The 19,357-nt window shown below is 35.1% G+C and overlaps 1 protein-coding gene across 1 annotated transcript; it reads right to left on the reverse strand.

The window, feature by feature from the left end:
* Positions 1-3,095: 3,095 nt before the first annotated feature.
* On the reverse strand, positions 3,096-19,040 carry LOC136830740 (Golgi resident protein GCP60). Its single transcript, XM_067090553.1, has 10 exons — positions 18,812-19,040; positions 15,829-15,970; positions 15,157-15,297; positions 13,380-13,484; positions 11,442-11,529; positions 10,919-11,065; positions 9,393-9,492; positions 7,874-7,998; positions 6,197-6,365; positions 3,096-5,166 (listed from the first exon to the last, which is right to left on the reverse strand). Exons 1-10 carry the CDS (start codon positions 19,017-19,019, stop codon positions 4,946-4,948), a joined length of 1,446 nt encoding a protein of 481 aa, XP_066946654.1. The 5' UTR covers positions 19,020-19,040; the 3' UTR covers positions 3,096-4,945.
* Between the last annotated feature and the right edge of the window lie 317 nt (positions 19,041-19,357).

Here is a 19,357-nt window from a genome sequence, read left to right on the forward strand (position 1 = left end):
CAGGTGTCCTACGCGATGGGAAGTTACTTTTATGAAGCTAAGGGTTCGAATGATGCTCCAGATGGTATCCATGGAAGGGTAACATTACATTAGCTTTTCGTAGTTTTTTCTGAAGGAACCTGAAGAACTCGTGCTTCTTTTAACAAACAGGAACATCAGTAGCTGAGACTGGTCGAAGTTTTCCTTCGAGCTGAATAAATGGAGTCTAGTGTCTTGTTTTATAACAACAAGGAACTTGCATCCCCATGTCCTCTGAGCTTAGCAAATTATGGAACACTGGTATTTGTGTTGTGCTTAATGTGATTTTATCATCATTATAATAATATATTACACAACTTTATACCATACAGCAGTTCACAGTTTTACAAAGTAAATGATCTTATCCTTCTTCCATCTTTTTTTTACCAAACATTCTTGATACAGTCAACACTTGTACAGACCACTTTCACTAGGTAGTTTTTAACTGTGTCCAGGATATAAGGTGGAATACTGTAAAATTAAATGTCCTCCATCTTAATAGGATTCTCTAATGCATCCATACTACATTAATATATCAGTATTTTGAGCTACAAAGTTGACTAAAATATCACTCCCCATGAAAGAGGAGTAGAAGAATGGTATTGTATCCTTTGATGGCACCTTCTCATTTAACGGAAAGAGTTTCATCGATAAAAAAATTCCAGAAAAGTATCAACCTTTTATGATGCCACAAGTAAATATATAACAACATTTCATGAAAGCTGGCAAAATCCCTGGCTTCTGTTACAACCTTGGACCTGCCAGCCCTGTAAGACCTAAATAAAATAGTTCAGTGGTCTCATTAAGCTACTTAATAATAATAATAATAGTAATATAATAATAATTATCATGGACCACATCCTGTGTAAGCTATGAGCATTTATACACAAAAATCAATAAGTCTTGTACACCTTATACTCACTGAGGACATCTTCCTCATCTTAAATACCTCAGGTAATCCCTATAGGAGCCTAGAAATGTGACACAGCAGTCTCGGTAAACTAACTGTTAACAATCGTTATACATCCCAATGATCTAGCTTTCCTTTAGTTTAAATTTTACATTGGCTTCTGCTCTCTAAGGAATGGATAAATGGATTCTACTTTCATCATTAGCTTTCATATTCACATTAATCAAGACAGCTGTCGACACTGTAATTTACTCATAAAAGGCTCTAGGAAACAACATGGCTGTCAATGTCAATATAGATGACTTAACTCAGAAATTAAATGCTTCCCTATAAATTAGATTATCTTATTTGGCACCTAAGTCAATAATCTAAAGATTAACAATATTAAAGGAACTTCTTATTACTATAGTTTAGTGAGCACAGTCACATCTCCAGTCTCAAAGGGTTTGCCCAAAATTTGTTCTCAAGTGGAAATGGAAATAACAGCAAGGAAATTCTAAAGACAAACAGTTGATTGGGAACAAACCAAAGGGAACAGAAAAAATGTGAAACATAATGCAGTCATGGTCCAAGGGATGCTAAAAAAAAACAACCCTCAGTACCATCCACAGTAAGCCAGCAGGTACACCAGAAATGGTACGCACTAAAGCAGGGATCAGCAACCTTTTGGAGAAAGCAGGTCAGACAGCTATGCAGTGTCTCGGAGGAGGGCCATGATATTAAAAGTACTGTAAGGATTGCTTAACACCTTAAAGTAGGTAACAACTGTTTGATAATTAGTGTCCAGGTGTAAAATTGGTGGGCCAGAAGTTGCCAACCCTTGCACTAAAGGGGTTTTACATAACTGAACAAAATTTTTGGTGCTGCCTACTAAAAAATTTGGTCTGACGGAATGGAAACAAAACCACTACGTATACACAATACTGTCAGGTCATAAAGAGAATTATATTTTACAATATAATCCCAAGTGTATCAAGTAGTATACTGTCTCAACAACTGGTGAAAATGCAAGGACTTTGGGGCGTTAAATTTCTTGTACTTACAAATATAAAAAACTTGAATTTTAAATTTCTATACAAGTGTTTCATCAAGGTTATGCCTTTAACATATGTGCTGGGAAATCACACACTTGTTTCTTTATAGCATACTTGATTATATATACAGTACATCTATTATACAAATTGATGTGATAGAATTGGATCCAATTTATTAATTTAAACACACTTGATATTCTATATCGGAATACCGTACCGATTTTAATTAACAACGTGGCATCAAAGTGTGACACTACAATGTGGCCCACATAGGAAGATACTTGGAAAACCATGAAAGTGTTCATCATATTTTAGATGGTGTAAGTGTAAAAGGGGCAAAGTCATACTGTCCACACTGAGCATACTTGAATCTACACTGTACGTGATAAATTGCCTCAAACACATTCCATAAACTGCAATAGAAAACTATCACACCCAAAATACTAATGAAGAAGAAGGTGATCTTTTGCTAAATCAAACACCTGATGTAGAGAAGGTCAGAATCGAAATTCATTACCTACACAATCACTCCAATAAGCCCAGTTCCACACAAGGAAACCCAACACACTCCAACATACAATAACAAGCTGCAATAAATATAACTTAACTAAATTCCCACTATTATTGTTGAAAAAAAAAACATGTCAAAATACCTATCAAATCCTTTAAAGTATTAAATGGTACAGCAAAAGACATGTGTATATTTGATTCCACAAAGAATAGGAATGGCTACTAGGTATGCTCTTATTGATGTTATAAAAACTGATCTTGGTCTGTCATATAGATCATTATTACACTTACACAAGTTTACTTGCACTGTACAAGGAGGGGTAACCATGCATTAATATTCTTAAGAATTTCTTTACCTAATGTTACAAGTTTAATTTGCAATTATATGATATTTAAACTGCATCAATCTAAAATAATTTTCAATGAACTTAGCCAAAATTAGGGAGTGCTTTGCCCAAATTTTATATAACCCAAAACAAATTTTGCCAATATGAAATTCCAAAATTATTTTCCTTTGTATACTACATGACAGTGTATTAAGGATCATTCTTACCAGTATAAATTCTGAAAATGTCCAACATGCAATGCTGTAAATATAGGATAGCTAGCAAAATCTCTAAACCTTTTCATAAAATAGATCTTTATTTACTATAATGCATATGTGGGATCTGGACAGCTTCTGAGGCCTATCAGATATAGGCATACCTAACTGACAAAAAAATCAAATCAAATACCTTAGCCTAATTACCAACACCATTGCTCATTACGAGACACTCAACATTCCCATCAGCATACGTCCATGGATCACAAGGGCTTTTTTGCAAATTAAAGAATTTCTTAAAATGCAAACTTATTCCTCTACAAATAAATAAATACAGCATTTTACTTGTGCAAGTGATAAAGAAATTCAACAATGATGTGTTATTATCAACTGCACAAATAGTTAAGATATGCTATGAACCCAAATTAAAATATAATATTCATCTGATCATACTTTGTACAAATTATCAGGCCATGGTTTCATTATAAAACAGCATTACCAGATTAAGGTACATATTCCATCATTTGTTTTTATTTAGTTCAATAAAAAAGCAACAGAACACCTAAACACAATTATTCCATCTATAATTGCAAAATAGAAACATAAAAATATAGATTTTGAAGACATGAAAGATAATAATCAGATGATGAAACACCTTTCACTTATCAAAACATCTTGTTACAAAAGAGACTATCCAAATATTTACACAAAATCATCAATCAAATGAGACAATTTCAGATCTAATAGCAAAAAGAGAAGCCAGAAAGCCACTGAAGATATTGCTCAATCAATCATGCTCTACGCAGTTGATCAGAACAAGTACTAGGTACTTCAAGATCTGTTTCAAGAATTAAACATTCCCATCTGCTCCTTATTGTTACTTTAGGGCTTACACATTCCCTTTTTCTATAACCGCAAGCCAAAAAAAGTGATCTTTCTTTCTTGGATAATTTTTATGAAAATTTTGTGCTAAATGAAACTTGTAGTTCCTCGATGCTGTTAGTTTGTCTACGCCACATAATATCCAATACTGTATAATTATAAAACAGAATACAGTATCTTCTCCATAGAAATAGGAAAATTGCTGCCCTTATTTTTCTCTCCTTATCAGTAGCAAAAATATAAACATTAGCAAAGCAATAACTTACATCCGAGGTAAAGAGGAGCTTGCTAGCCTAAAGTGTTACTTCTCAATTCTGTCTCAAAAGCATATGATAGCTATTGCATTATCAACAGCCAAAAAATAACCACAGGTGTTAGGAGTATCTCTCACATAGGATTTTTCATAATGCCCGATAATGCATATAGGATCCTTACGGTTATCTACTCTTATACTCTGCACATATAAAATCTTTATTTCGATTTAACAAGAGATCAAAAATGCAAAGGCTATATAATTGAAGCTATCGGTAAAGAAATGTACTGTTTGATATTTACAATGGGCAAGGGAAAGGCATATACAGTATATATACAAATGAATGTACTATGATGATCAGAGTTTCATGGCAATTTTTCTAAAAGGCAAAAACCACACTTTTGAACACAATGTTAAGAAATATAATTACCATCAGTAAAGAAATCTCCTGTTAGACAAACCATACACGCAAGTGTATCTATATCTAAAAGTGTACCCCATGAACTTCTTACTGAGAGTCAATATACAAAAACAAAATTTTATTATGCCTCTTACAGCAGTCAACTGAATTACGTAATACATTACATACCACCTAACCGAAAAACAAAATATGCTTTCAATACCAAAACCCTGCTCTAACACTTTCAGGTATCACACAGTACTCAAATATGAAAGTTAATCTGGTGGTTTATGCATCTATAACTTTGGTCCAACACTTAAGTAATAAACCTCTGCTCATAATTTGAGAGCATTTTGAGGATTTTTTTTAGGAAATATGTTTTCTACTGAACTGCTATTCACCTTGTGTAGTAAACTCTGTAATAAAGGGTCTTGCTACGCCAAAGGGAATAGGAATTATCAAACTTTAATAAGTAAACACCTGTACCAGGGTACGGATGTGATCCTGCATACACTTCTTCATGACAGTCTCGACGATATACTGGAATAATTACAGACTGTGATGGTCGGCCACTTTCAGGCTTCCTACCAGCTAAACGTTCGACATCATCTCCTTCACCTGAAATGTTGTTAAATATTTATTTTATTACTTTAAAAAAAGCTGAGGTAATATACTACTGTACAAGAAAACAACCCGAGTGCAAAGATTCAAAAAATATATTTGATACTGTCCTCTTTTCTTTCAACTGACGAGGTCAAAATTATACCCCTTTTTACTGTGAACAACAAAAGTATTTAGTATGGCTAAAATATGCCTCCTTTACAAAGTATGTACCTTACGTTCAATATATATACTGTACCTCTCTATAAAATTTTATTTCCAACCTGTTAAATAGAATATTTTCTCAGTCTCATAATATTAGTTATTTGAATTCTTTTCCTGAAAGGAAACTTATCCTTTATGATATATACCTAAGCTGCACTGCTTTCTGACTTTTACTTTAGCCCATTCCATTCCTCTACACAGTAGTTTCACCTTTGGGTTAAGAACTTATAGGGAGAGCTGTATGTGAGTCTTACAAATGTGACATGGTAGTCTTGCTTAACTTCTAGGAATACTCAGGCACAGCTGATTGCCCTTCACGAGCCTTTCAAATGCTGACAGTTAGAGATGGCTGAATATTTTTATAAATATTTTCTCATTATACAAACAACTCCCTTTATTATTATTATTACATTAACTACTTTAACCTGGTTCTTCACTCTCCTGGTAATGACCATCCTTACTTCCTTCTAAAAATACCGGCTGGGGGATATCGTTACACAGTGGTCTTCCGCAGTGCACCACAGCCAGTGTTAAAGATTTCTGGAGCATTCCTTTAGCTCTTCATCTATTTCCTTTAGTATACAGTATTCTCAAATAGCCGTCCAAATTCTTTAACAGCAAATTGGCCCAATTTCCACCACTCACTTAATAAAGAACCATTTGGCAAGCCCCCCAAAATTACAAAAATATAATTAAATTGAAGATTACAAAGTATTTATGGATGATTAAGGTCCAAGATTTAACATTAACTTTCGGTTGAAACTGGAACAATCCTACGTACCCCCTCAGCCAAACCAACTCATATGTCAACAAGAGAACTTACCTTCAATTTCCTCTTCCTCCTCCTCATCTTCACTTTCTGAGATGTGAACTGACACTACATTACTGGTGTCTTTAGTCCACTCAAAGTAAACACCAAAACCAATATCGTAACTGTCTGTAGCAAACTCCCAGAACAGGCAGGTACCATCTTCATGGGTTGGAACACGTACCTTAAAAACAAATATTGAGTACATTTTCAGGTAAATGCTGTACTTGAATTACTTCTAATTCCTATTCATTTACAAATTCTAGAAGTTAAAGTGATATTACAAATTCCATTTTGTTTTGTTTTACAAACAAAGCTGAATTTTTCATACAAACCAATTACATTAAAATAGCCTAATAGGGGGTCATGAGTGAATCCCATACACATAATTCCACTGTTGAAGAAAAAGAACAAACAGCTCAGATAGGCTGGAGTATATACTATATTTGCTGGCATCTAAGACTTGCCCCAACTTGTGGGAGAACATTCTGAGTACTGTACAATAAATAAAAATATCCCACTTCTCCCAAATCTGATGTTACTATACCATAACAAAAGACCTAAGAATGAAGGCAGTGGCAACTATATCAGAAGATTTTGAGATCAATGTTGGGTTTTATCATGGATCAGAGAAGTTCTTTACCGTTTACCATAGTAGTGGAGAAAGCAACGATAAAATGAGGCAATTGGGAGGTGCTGTTTGTGGGTGACAATCTTAATAGCAGGAGCAAAGGAAAAAGTTTTCTAGGTTAAAAGATGGCAGAGTCGAATTGGCAGAATAATACTGGAAAACAAAGTAAACAAAATCCACTTGGTGGACTGGAAAAGAAGCAAAAGATATAGAAGTCAGGAAAGGAGACTTGTGGATGCTACAAAAGGCACAGAGGTGAACTTGATACAGAAGACCTCATTTATCTATAGTTTCATTCATTTTCTGCCTTCCTCAATGCACAAAGTTAACTGATGAGAAAGAACAGTATTTAGTTGAATGCATACTAGGCATTTAGTTATAATATTAAGTTAGTACTATTTTTATAGGCATAATTTTGAGCCCTACCCTCAAAATCATCTTGACTGTAAGATGCTATCAATTCACTGGCTACATGGCAGGCATCAGCCAATCTTGACTGTAAAATGCTATCAATTCACTAGCTACATGACAGGCATCAGACAAAATTATTTCGTTAGCAATATGAAGGTGAAATTTATCCCAAAGTTATTTTATCGAAAATGTGAAATAGAAATTTACAAGTTTAAAAGACAATCCTTCATTATATACACCACCTTGCATACCATCTCACATGTTTGCCTATTCCAACAATCTGTCTCAGTTTAAGAGGGACTAGATCACAAATACAATTCCATCTGGAGAACCTTACCTTTCAGGATTTACTCAATCAAAGTCAACTTAAAAAGGCTTCACTCTTTCTAATGCAAATTTCTATTATCTTTGCATTTACAAGACTATAATCATCTTCAAAACTGGTAAAACCTTGTATTTCTCCACATTAGCAATATTGAAACAATATTAAAATAATGATTACTGGCAGTTTTAACAAAATTGAATTTGATAAATATTTTCCGCTTAGACAGCAACAAATTTGAATGGCTACTCATTGGTATGCTTTACTCATGTGCTCAACAAGTCTCTCATATAAATACCATAAATTTTAAAGAAAGCTGTGGACTTACAGTGACTGTTTCTCCATGACCGACTTTGATGATAGCATCCCCACCTTCTCGTTTAATGGATTCTTTAAACTCCTGAATATCACGTTTAGTCCACATGGAAGCGGGTGCGACATCTTGACTGGTGTCTGAAACGGGCAGAGGTGAAAAAACTTTCTCCATTGTCTCATGAGAATATAAATTAGCTAAAACTGTACTCTTTGCTCATGTCTTAGGTTTTCTCAAAATTAAATTTCCTGCAATACACATTTCTAAACATTCATGCACAACCTGGTTCACTTTCAACAGAAAATATCCAAAAAAGCCTTGGTACAAGACTGACACATGCTCTAATAGCCAAAATTCTGACTAATGGACTAACTTTTCCTCTTTACAAATGTGTAACTACTCTACTTCATACAGTAGATCTGTTCCATTTCCAAATTACATCTTTCATGAGACCTTCTGGATAGTTACGCTGGATGTGGAAAACCTAAGGAACACCATACATGATCTCAATGACATCCTCTCACAGGGATGAGACCTTGTTATTCATGTAACAATGATCTAACTACAGCTTGTTCCAATATTATTTAAGGAAATGATATTTCATAAAATATACTGAATAAATTGAACTTCAAGTCAATTAAATTTCTCCCAAATACTTATACTGTACACTCTCCTTCTAATATATTGAAAGGAAAAGAGATGCCATGCAGTCAATTCTAGCTTTCCTACTTGTGGATTGTGATGATCAATGGCTTTTCTAGAATTTCACAAGACACATCAAACTCTACAACATTAAGACTTCCTGATATTACTATCATCATATACTTTATTCAAACCACTGAGTTTACACTGTTAACTCTTTTCACACTTCCTAACAAAGGGCCAAAGTTCCTTTCAAGAACTGAATGTACTGTATTTAATATCCCTATTGGTTCTATAGGGTGGCTGTACACCAGTGGCTTCCTATTGCTTGTGATCCATGTTTTAGGTTAAAGGCAAATTATCTGCTGCTAACCAGGCCATTACAGGAACTGCGTAACACGATACAGAAAAATCTCTAAAACAGTTGGCAAAATTCAACCGGAATGACTATCCTGACTATTAATGTTACTAAGAAAGCAATTACTCACGAAATTTAGGTTATAAAACCTAGTACTAGGGCACTTTCAGCAATTCAGTGTCAAGACAGTAAAAGGAGGGAATGTGAGTGGTTGGGCAGCAAGACCGCGAGATCCAAAAGAGAAGTGGATATAAAGGTGAAACTAAAGAAAAACCTGACAGTTGCAATATAAACTAATACAGTAGTTAGAGAGACTGGACAGTGAGATGGAAGACAGGGAGCAAGGAACAGATGTGGGGTAAAAAGGTAAAAAGTGGGTTGGGCTAGGAGCTGAAAGAAAGAACACTGCAAACACCATTTAGTAATGCCTACAGTTCACCACAGGAGATGCACAGAGGGCACTTCCATAATATCAGAAAATGTGACTATTCCACTTGGAAAAATATACAAGAAAAAACATTTTAAAGCACAAACCTCCTTCTTCGTCTTCTGATTCTGCATCACCATCTGATTCATGACCATTTTCCACAGGAACAGGACTCTCATCACCCTCTGTCTGACTTTCTTGACTAGCCTAAATGTGAAAATGTATGTTAGTTGAATAATTAAAAAATACACATTAGGTGCAATGTTCTAGCCAAGTAAAACAATTTATACATTATCAAACTTCTGAAAGACAATGTAACCTACTCCCAAAAAGCTAAAACTGAAAGACTTGCTGCCGGGTCAAAATAATTTTTAATTTTTCACTTACTTGCTAAAAAAATTTGACTGTTATTTTCTTTTAACAAGGGACAACCCATCATGAGAAATTGAGAAACTGTTCAGTTGTCAAAACAACAAAGAGATCAAGGAATAGAACCTTACAGAACAGAATTTCATTAAGTACCTGCATTTATAATTAACTATAGTTGCTCCTCTTAATTCATAAGGGTCAGGGACACTAGCCCAAGTTAATTGAAAAACCCACAAATAATTCTTGTTCCCCAAGAAAGGGACATTCAACCTGTTCAATAGGCTATGCTAAGTTAGTGTTAGCTATAAACAGCTCAAGGTTTTGGTACTCTGAACTCAGAAAATCTCAACTTGCAGTTATCAGTAATCAATATTATGATAATACATACCAACATTCTTTTCTTCGTATTATGCACGGTTAAAACTACGAGTAAACAATCCAAGAATCCCATTCTTACACACAGACACACACACACAAAAAAATTAGTTCTGTGTCACCAGTACCATCTTTGCAACAGCCCCTTGGTTTTCATTTTTGATCTTTACACCCCTCTTTAATTGATTATTCATAAACTTATGACACCTACAAAATTTAATGAGACAAGGCACAATATTAAATTAAATGCCTCCATAAATAACAATATTTCTTAAAATACCTCAAGAAGATGAGAGAGAGAGAGACTGACTCTTGTAAATCTTGTGTGTTTGCGACTTTCAAAATTTTAACATATGTTTTTGGTCTATCTTTTTGAAGATATGGACTAATCTGTCCACATAATCCAAACATTTTTGACATACTATATCTTTTTGAAAATTAGACTATGTCCATATAATACATACATTTAAGACACTATATGTATATGTATATATATATGTGTGTATATATATATATATATATATATATATATATATATATATATATATATATATATATATATATACATATACATATAATGTATATATTAAATAGAGTAACATGTCCATATAATTCATCTATTCATGGAACACTAAACTATAATTATCTTTAGATTTCACTTCTATGTAAGAAGTCTATGGTTTATGCAGATGGCGACAAAACTTAAAAAGCATTCCTTCAATTACTGATGGTAAAACCTGAATAAGCAAAGTGGCAAACTTGAATCCTGTGAATCTGGAGTGTCAAATACTTCTTGTCAGATGCAGTGTCCTGTCAGGGAATACCAGGAGCTGACTGTACATTACACAGCAGAAAATATTTCAGCATAAATACCAATTCTCAACATTACCACATCAGTTGTAGTTTCATGCTCTTGTTGATCTGGGTGTTGTTGTTGTTGATGTTGTTGTTGCTGAAGGAGAAGTTGTTGCTGATACACTTGCTGCATGTATTGCTGATAGTGCTGATCTTGTAACTGTCTGATTAACACAGCTTGCTGGATAGAGAAAAAATATCTGAATTATATTTACAGTTAATTGTTTCAGTTTTGTAACAACAATCAGATGACATGAAAATTTTCCAAATGTTAAAGGTGGAAGTGTCCACTTCGCTTACAGAAACAAATGGTTGAAAAGACACCGTACACACGAACACAAAAGTTTTACCCAAAAAATTTAGATAAGAGTTAGATGTTGAAGACCAAACTAGTAACATTATTCAAAACACTTACTACCTCCCTCATAAAGAAATTTACTGAAACTAGAAGGAATAGCATTGTTTTAAGAAATATAAATAAAGATCAAACTCTCCCATTATAAAAATTATAATCTACACTCTAAAATTAAATAGATGAGTACCATAGTAAAACTGACCTGCTCTGGATTACCAGGAAATTGCTGTTCGGCATAGTTGCGAAACTGTTCGTACGTCTGTTGATTTAGGGCTTCCTGAATCTGCCTCCTGAAAGGAAACATTTAAAAAAATATAAGTATTGCAATATTTTCCCGAAACTGGCACTCTACAGAAAAGAAACAGGTGTCAAAAGGCCAATAAAATGCTTAACTACTGGATGGAAAGGAAGGAAAAATGTACACAAATTATTTCAACTACCAAAATAATTGCAGTACTATTTCAGTTAACTACTTTAAAATCTTTATACAATAATGCTTCCTGGAAGAGAAATGGTTTAGTTCAACATGAACTTCTTAACTCCCTGACTAACAAACTGATCAACTGTCTTTTGTTAGACCTAAAAGTTTCTAAATGAATTAGGCATAACCAATGTCTTTCATTCAAGTATTGCAATTTAGTCTTTAAAGGCATTTTCTTTCTTGATTTTGAGTATAAACTGGAATTAACTCAAATTAAGCAAATAAGACTGTGTAGAAAACATCCATACCACACAAAATTTTAAATGTTGCAAAGAAAGATTCAACTGCGCTTGTCTAGCTAACCATATTGGGTCCATGATGCCACACTTATTCAATCTTTCATGTGCTTCATTACTGACAAGATGTGCTGCCTTTCATCCCATGACCACCACAGATATTCAATTGCTTTTTGTGTTGTGCCTTCCAAGGACTGTCATTACTAATATATTTTCATCTTGACTCATTTTTGTAACATGATGCCTGGCATTTCCTAAGTTATTTACAATTAGCCAGCCTTTGGCTCCTAAGGTTTTGGAGTTTTTCTCACTTTTACAAAGCAATTTTCAATGAGTTCATTTCAGAACATCACAGATTTTCACTGAATTGAGTTCTGCTAATTTCAGGTTCACATAATTCTAATTTGGAGTTTTTCCTTTGCCAGGAGTAATGATCACGTAACATGGGGTTAAACTTTGCCTCGTCTTATCAGGGTTTGTTTGCTCCGTAATTTTTGGGAAGGGAAGCCCTGTACTACATTTATGCTGTCCTCACATAAGGAACCCCATTACAGCCCCCATAGTGCAAGGTCAGCAGTATTTACCTGAACTAACTTGCAATTTGTCTACAGATTGGCCTCTCATTCAGTGATATAAGTGAGAGGCGGAATGCCTTCAAGCAGCATCCTGCTTCCTCTGGTGGGTCTTAAGGTTCATCTGTTGGGGCACAGTCACAAGTCTCCTCTGAAGAAGCCTCACCTCCTTCACACCTTCTCCCGATGCTGTGAGAGCTGCATATCCAAGAAGCAGGTCTTTTCCAGTCTTGTCATCTGTCTTTTTGCCTGAATTTCTCGCATCCCCGAATGTCTCCCTATTCTGAGGGTTCCTCATCTTCCCTTGGTAGGAGTCTACCTTTTTTGTCTGCTGCACCTGCTACTTCTACTTTCTTGCCACTCATTCAGGGTCCTTGCTACATGACACTGACTATGAACTGCATATGTGCCCTACGGCCTCCCAGAGTGATTTGCCTCCTCCTATCTCCAAGTCTACTGCCCCTCCTGCTCTGACTAAGTTTTCTACCTATTCTGCATGTTTTCTTGGCCACTCTACACTTGACTGCATCTGGATATGTCCCAAACAATTAAGGCTATTCTTGATAAATGGGTTTGTATAAAAACTTGTCCTATTGTAAAAACAGTTTTCATGCTTTGATTTTTATATTTTTTTTTAAATGAACAAAATTGTAAACTTCCCATAAATCTGTATGAAACTTCATGCTTGGAACTCCCCTTCATCAAACATTACTTGCATTCATCTGGCAGAAAGACAATCCTCCAGCCATGTAAAAATTCAAATATAAAACACCGTAGTTGCAAACATTTACAGGAACCATGATTTACACTGAAATACATTATCAGTTTCAAACTAAGAAAACAAATCTTACTTCGTCTCTTCTTGCTTTCTCCTCTCTTCCTCTTCTCGTAATCGTTCCTCCTCTTCTATTCTCCTTTGTTCCTCCTCCTCTTTCCGTCTTTCCTCCTCTTCTCTCCTGAAAGAATAAATCAACGAAGTTACCTCCCTCATTTGCAAGAAAAGTTTCCCTGAGAATAAATTCCTAACTCCCAAAGACAAATTATTTGCCATAATAACCTTTAAACTCTGAGTAGGAATTTTACTACCCACAAAACAAGATACAGACTCAAGGGTTAGATAATAACAAAAATTACAGATTTAGGTTATAGTGTGGCAGGTTGAGAAAATAACCCTAGATATTGATCATCTTACAACGACATTAATCCACAATTTACCTATCATAAATAACTCAAGATCTTTAAAAATTTTAATAATTAACACTGAATGTTAATCATTCAGTAGCCGATCACTTCAGATGCTTGTCCACTATACATGGACCAACAAAGACCAAAATGGGTTAAAAGAGCCATCAAGTAAGATGAAAAAATGGAATAGCCTTCAGACCATCTGGAATAACAAATGACTTAATAAGAGATAGGCCCAAAGGAGTGGGGGGAAGGTGTCTCACAAAAAAAAGTATAAAAAGGAAAGGGTATGCACTACAATGTGGAAGGTAAAGAGGAATAAGATTGCTTGATCATGCTATGCAAATATTGGAAAAGGTGAAGAAGGAAAGGCTGACATAAATGATTAAAATCGATGATTGTCAGTTTGGCTACATACCAGGTAGATAATCAACAGAGTCTTAATAAGGCTTGCACTTCTCTCAGCAGCAGAAACGTTAATACTAACAAGGATATTGGAGAGAGTTTGAAAAAATATGAATACAGAATGTCAAGATTCTTGACTGGATTATACTGGGAAGATCAAAAACCAAATAACGAATTGGTGGAAGATGTGGTGTTCAGAGGATGGAATAAAGACTTAGATATCAAGACTAACATGGTTTTATCATGTGAGGAGTAGGGATGAGGCAAAGTTAGTCAGCATAGCAGAAGACGTGAGAGCAGAGGGATGAAAACCTTTGGGAGGGCCAAGGAAATTACAGAAAAGGGGAACAGTTGAAGACCTGATAGCAATTAAGGAAAGAGTGCAAGACAGAATACAGAAGAGCTGATGGGAAAATATTTGATGATGAAGATGAAGTCAGTGTTAAAACTTACCATTGTTAATATTCAGACCTATTGTGCATTGTGTTACCTACATACAGAAGCATGAAATGGGAGAGCAGTACAATGTCTGGTAATCAAAGAATTGGTTTTTATGGAGTGCAGACTCGTATCCCATTACAGTACTGACCCATTCAAAATCTCTAATAAGACTTGCAACAACTTCATTGTCGTTAGGGGTGATACAATCACTATCATGATTTCCATAATCTTCATTTATGCCCAATGTTATTACTTTGTAAAGAATTATGTCAATATTCAAGAGTAACCACAACGAAGTTTCCAACCACTAATCTGTGGAACTGCTAAATTGACAAATTTAAGCTCACAAAATCACTATCAACAATAACTGCTTTTAGTTAAAAACCTGATAAAGCCTATGACACCTACTTTCAAACCTTCTGCACAAGAGGTTCATGGTTAACCAAGTCAAAGGTAGCACTACAAAGAATCTGATTAAGTCTAGTCATATCCACTGTTGAAGACATAATTAATTAGATCTAAAGGATCCATGCAATTTTCCAAGCTAACAAACAAAATATCTATATAACTTCAGATAAGAACATTAAATTTTCTTACGCTAATCTTTCTTTCTCAATCTTGTCAGCCCAGAGCGCTTCCACATATGGTCGAAAAGTTTGAACCAGATCACTAAGGCTGTCAATAAACTGCTGCATGGCATCTTCTCTGCTCATAGACCCCAGAGCTTGCCAAGCTAACCTAAAAATTGAGAAAAAACCATAAACATTTATAAGTAAAATATATATAAAAGTATGATAAGCATCAAGAAACTCACATTTCACTTCAAGACTATGACAGCATACTGTGATGCAATCTGAAAATAAGATGAAAATAACCACATCCCAAAATCTTTTTAGTGACAGCAATCTCTTGCTATTTAATTTAGGCCTAAAGCCCCCACTTTAAAATGTGCATCAGTGCCTAAACCAAAACTTACAGTGCTGAGAGAAGTAACAATGAAAAGAGAATTAAATATTCCAAAGGCAAAAATGGCAAAATCATCTTTGTGCACTTACAAGAGGTATTTTACCAGAATAAACATTAATTACCTCTTGATAACAGTATGGGTGATCTGACATTTTCAATGAACACTTCATCTTATGAAAACATAAGTTCTTATTTGTTATAAAAATTAATATCAACCACCTGCTAAATTACTACAGTATATACTTCATCCTAATCAAAACTTTACCCTTTGCAAATTGAAATAAAGATTGTATAAATATTTACCTTCTATCCTTGCCAACAACATCCAAAACACCAACTGGAGGTGAAGAGCTACTATCATAGGGGCCATGAGTTACTTGTTGAGTTAAAGCAACTAATTGACATTTCTCAGCATATCGTAAATTTACTGCCTTCCCTTCCTTATCTGGAAAAAAAGAAATATAGCATACAGAAAGGATCTTTACAGATTGTATGTTAACTGTGTAACAGATATATTTTTTTAGTTTAATCAGCACAGCTGATAAAACTAAAACTTGATATTCCTATAAAGTGGCAAAATTAATAAACAATGGTCTAATGCCAAACAGATTTCCCTCAAAATTATGCAAATTAAAGACATGAACCAATTTACATTCTGAGGGATGAAACAAAACAGCATAAATAGAAAGTTATGGATAAGTTATTCTCTGAAGGCAGTGACTTACCCCACTACCTAAAAGGAAGCTATCAGACAATATTATTCATTACTAACATCAAAGATGAAATCCATCGTGTAAAAGATGCATAATAATTCATGTTCTCCATCTAAAGCCCTCTATAAAATGAAGCATGTTAATCTGAATGGCATACTAACTATTCTATACTGTTGCTTCAAAGTCCAAAACACAGCTGTCAGGACAGGACACTGGTACATGAGGCCTATGCCCTCTTTTCTGAGTAAAATAGTTCTCCATCTAATGCTTTGCTTGGCCACAATTGCTCCTTAGTCACCAAATCATTCCAAGGCCATCCTTCAGCTACTACTCAGTCTCATGTCTAGTAGCAATCATGTCTAGTAGCAATGGCCAAAATTTAAAGTACTGGAATTGTTACATTCCTTAAGTAAAAAGTTCCTATTGTATCTATGTTATACTACCAAGAATGTTGCAGTGCTGACTGATAAGTCTCCAATTGATAAAGAAAGTCCTGAACTTTTCTGTTATGAGTGATCCTCAACAGTGGGAGCCCTTAAACACACATCAAAATATCAGCAGCATTAATAAACAGCTACAAGGACAATAACCAACTGGAAGAACTGGGAGATGGGCACTTTCAATAAAACAGATTTTCATGTAAGAAACAGATATCTAAAACCTAGAATGTGTCCATAAAATGTAAAAGTTTTATTTTGAATACACTGTATTACCATACATAAAAGATACAAATTCTACTTGGGCTGAGTCATTATTCTAGTGATGTAAAATGCAGCTCCCAATATTCTTGTTTAATGGAAGACTGGCACAAGTAACTCACAGATTATGAAGCATCTTTGGGGTACCTAATTTACTAGATGTGAAAAAAAAATTGCAAAACAATGTAAGAGAGCAAGAATCGGTATCTTGTGTATCAAGAACTACCAAGTAAACAAGGAATGAAAGGTTGAGATGAAAATGAAATGCTAACGTCAGCTTAGTTATGGTCATAATTACAGTAGTCCTGTAACTACTGAACAGGACTGTAAAGTTTGTGATAACAAGACAGTTGAATAGTATTGTTACCCTTGCATAGTAAAAGGCTAACTGATAAGTAAGGATCAAGCTGTCCTGAAAAACGACTTTGGTAAGGTCTGACTGTCCTTTTGGCCCTAATTTTTTGGGATTCTGCACATAAACATCATTACTGAAGCTACATTCTTCTGATTTTTCCATTAAAAACTGTGGATTTCCCCATGAATCTAAAGACATGGCTGAAATTATAAGAACCAAATCTCATGGTACTCTTAGATGAAATAATGTTCTGTAGTCCCTCACTCTGAGGGTCACTGAGGAGTGAATCCATGCTTATCATCTACAACTAAATGATTTTGGTCAACACCCTCGTGCAACTTTCTGTCATGACATGAAGATGCAAAAACTATGAGAGAGAGGTAGTCCTAAGAATAGATCCTTCAGTAGCATCCATTTCCAAGCTCAAATCATCAGTAACAATCAATGTTCATTCACCTCCATGGTTACCAAATACAATAAATTTCAAGTTTTCAACCTTGAAAGTCAGTACTATCCAGGTTATGTATTTATGGACAGAAGGATGTTAAAAACTAAAGAGAAGGATTGCCAATCTCAACATCCTCCTCCCTTCTTTCCCTTACCATACTTTTGGGTCAGGACTCAAGAAGCAGAGGAAAAGAGTTAAAGTTCTCACCGTTTTCAACACTGGAGGATGGATGATGAATTCCTGTTCTATTTTCTCAGCCTCAAGGTTTACTGTCCTTAAACTTTTATACAGAACCAATAACAAAGTGCTGCAAGGTTGTAGAGGGACCCTAATTAACTCATAAATGCCAGCCATGTTTTTACGAGAAACTAAGCTCTAAGGATTTATCAGGGTGGAAACTGAAGACTTCACCACCATGGGCCACACCTAGGCTAGAGGTCTTACACCTGCATATTGCCATTAATTATTATTCCTTTTTGTCATCCAAGGTCTGGTAAAGGTACTGTAATTCTGGTTAGGTCTTATTCCATTTGATGCCTACTATTGCTAATGGTACACCTCCATCTACAGAGGCACTTTCCTTTTAGGCTATCACGGATAATCCATGGAGAGCACAAATCCATTTCTTGTAATCCAGTAGGTTGGGCCTGTATTTAAAGAGCACATTTTAGTACAGAATAAATTAGCAAAACCAAAAACTATAAACTTATGATATTTACTCCGTTAGCCTAACTACCAATCTATCTGATAATCTCGCTCCTACTTGAAATACCTGACCATGGTCGGGATTAATGGCCTAAATAAAATCAGGTTAGGACCAAAACCTCTGAGGTGCTCTTATGCATTTTTGCCTCCGAATTATCCCGCAGCCTAGCCTATGCTAACCTTAGCTTCTCATGACACACACCTAGGTCCCTACGCTACCTTACTTATACCCGTTTAATTAGCCTACACTGGGCACAGCCTACTTAGCCTAGGTCGTCATAACTAGCAAACAGAAGTCTAATTATTTATAAGTTAATAAAATTATTTAACGAATAATCACACGAAACAAATAACCATCCTATCCTACCTTTGTAAAACTTCAGGGCGATCCGATAGAGCTCCTGCTGTGTAAAGCCCCAGTGAACTTCAACACCATTTTGAACTGGTGTAATAGTTGGTTCTTCTTGGGTCATGCTGTCCTGTTCGCCGTTTTCATGATTTTCCGACACGGTAAGAGCCTCGACACCCGATTCCACTTCGGAAAGAGCTGGAACGACGTCCGCCCCACTCGCCATGTTTACATGTCACATCTGGTAGAATTTCCCAGAGAGAAGTAAAATTTTCGGAAAAAAATATGTATCAATATGAATTATAAAAAATATCGGAATACTACATAAGTTATATATTGATACATGTGCAGCATTAGTAAATTTTTTAAAAAATATTTCCGTGGCAGTTTTCATTTAGAAATCTTTTGCTGCGCCACGTATTTGATTTATTACTTTTATTATTCTTGTTGCTGCATCAAGGCGATACTTTAAATTGTATTTCTCGCACAAAATTGGTCAGTCTTCTTTCCACATTTGTCAAGTTTATCGCATTATATGTGACCACCGTCATCTGCTAACAATTT

Source organism: Macrobrachium rosenbergii, chromosome 47, assembly GCF_040412425.1.
Source record: "Macrobrachium rosenbergii isolate ZJJX-2024 chromosome 47, ASM4041242v1, whole genome shotgun sequence".
Lineage (NCBI taxonomy): Eukaryota > Metazoa > Arthropoda > Malacostraca > Decapoda > Palaemonidae > Macrobrachium > Macrobrachium rosenbergii.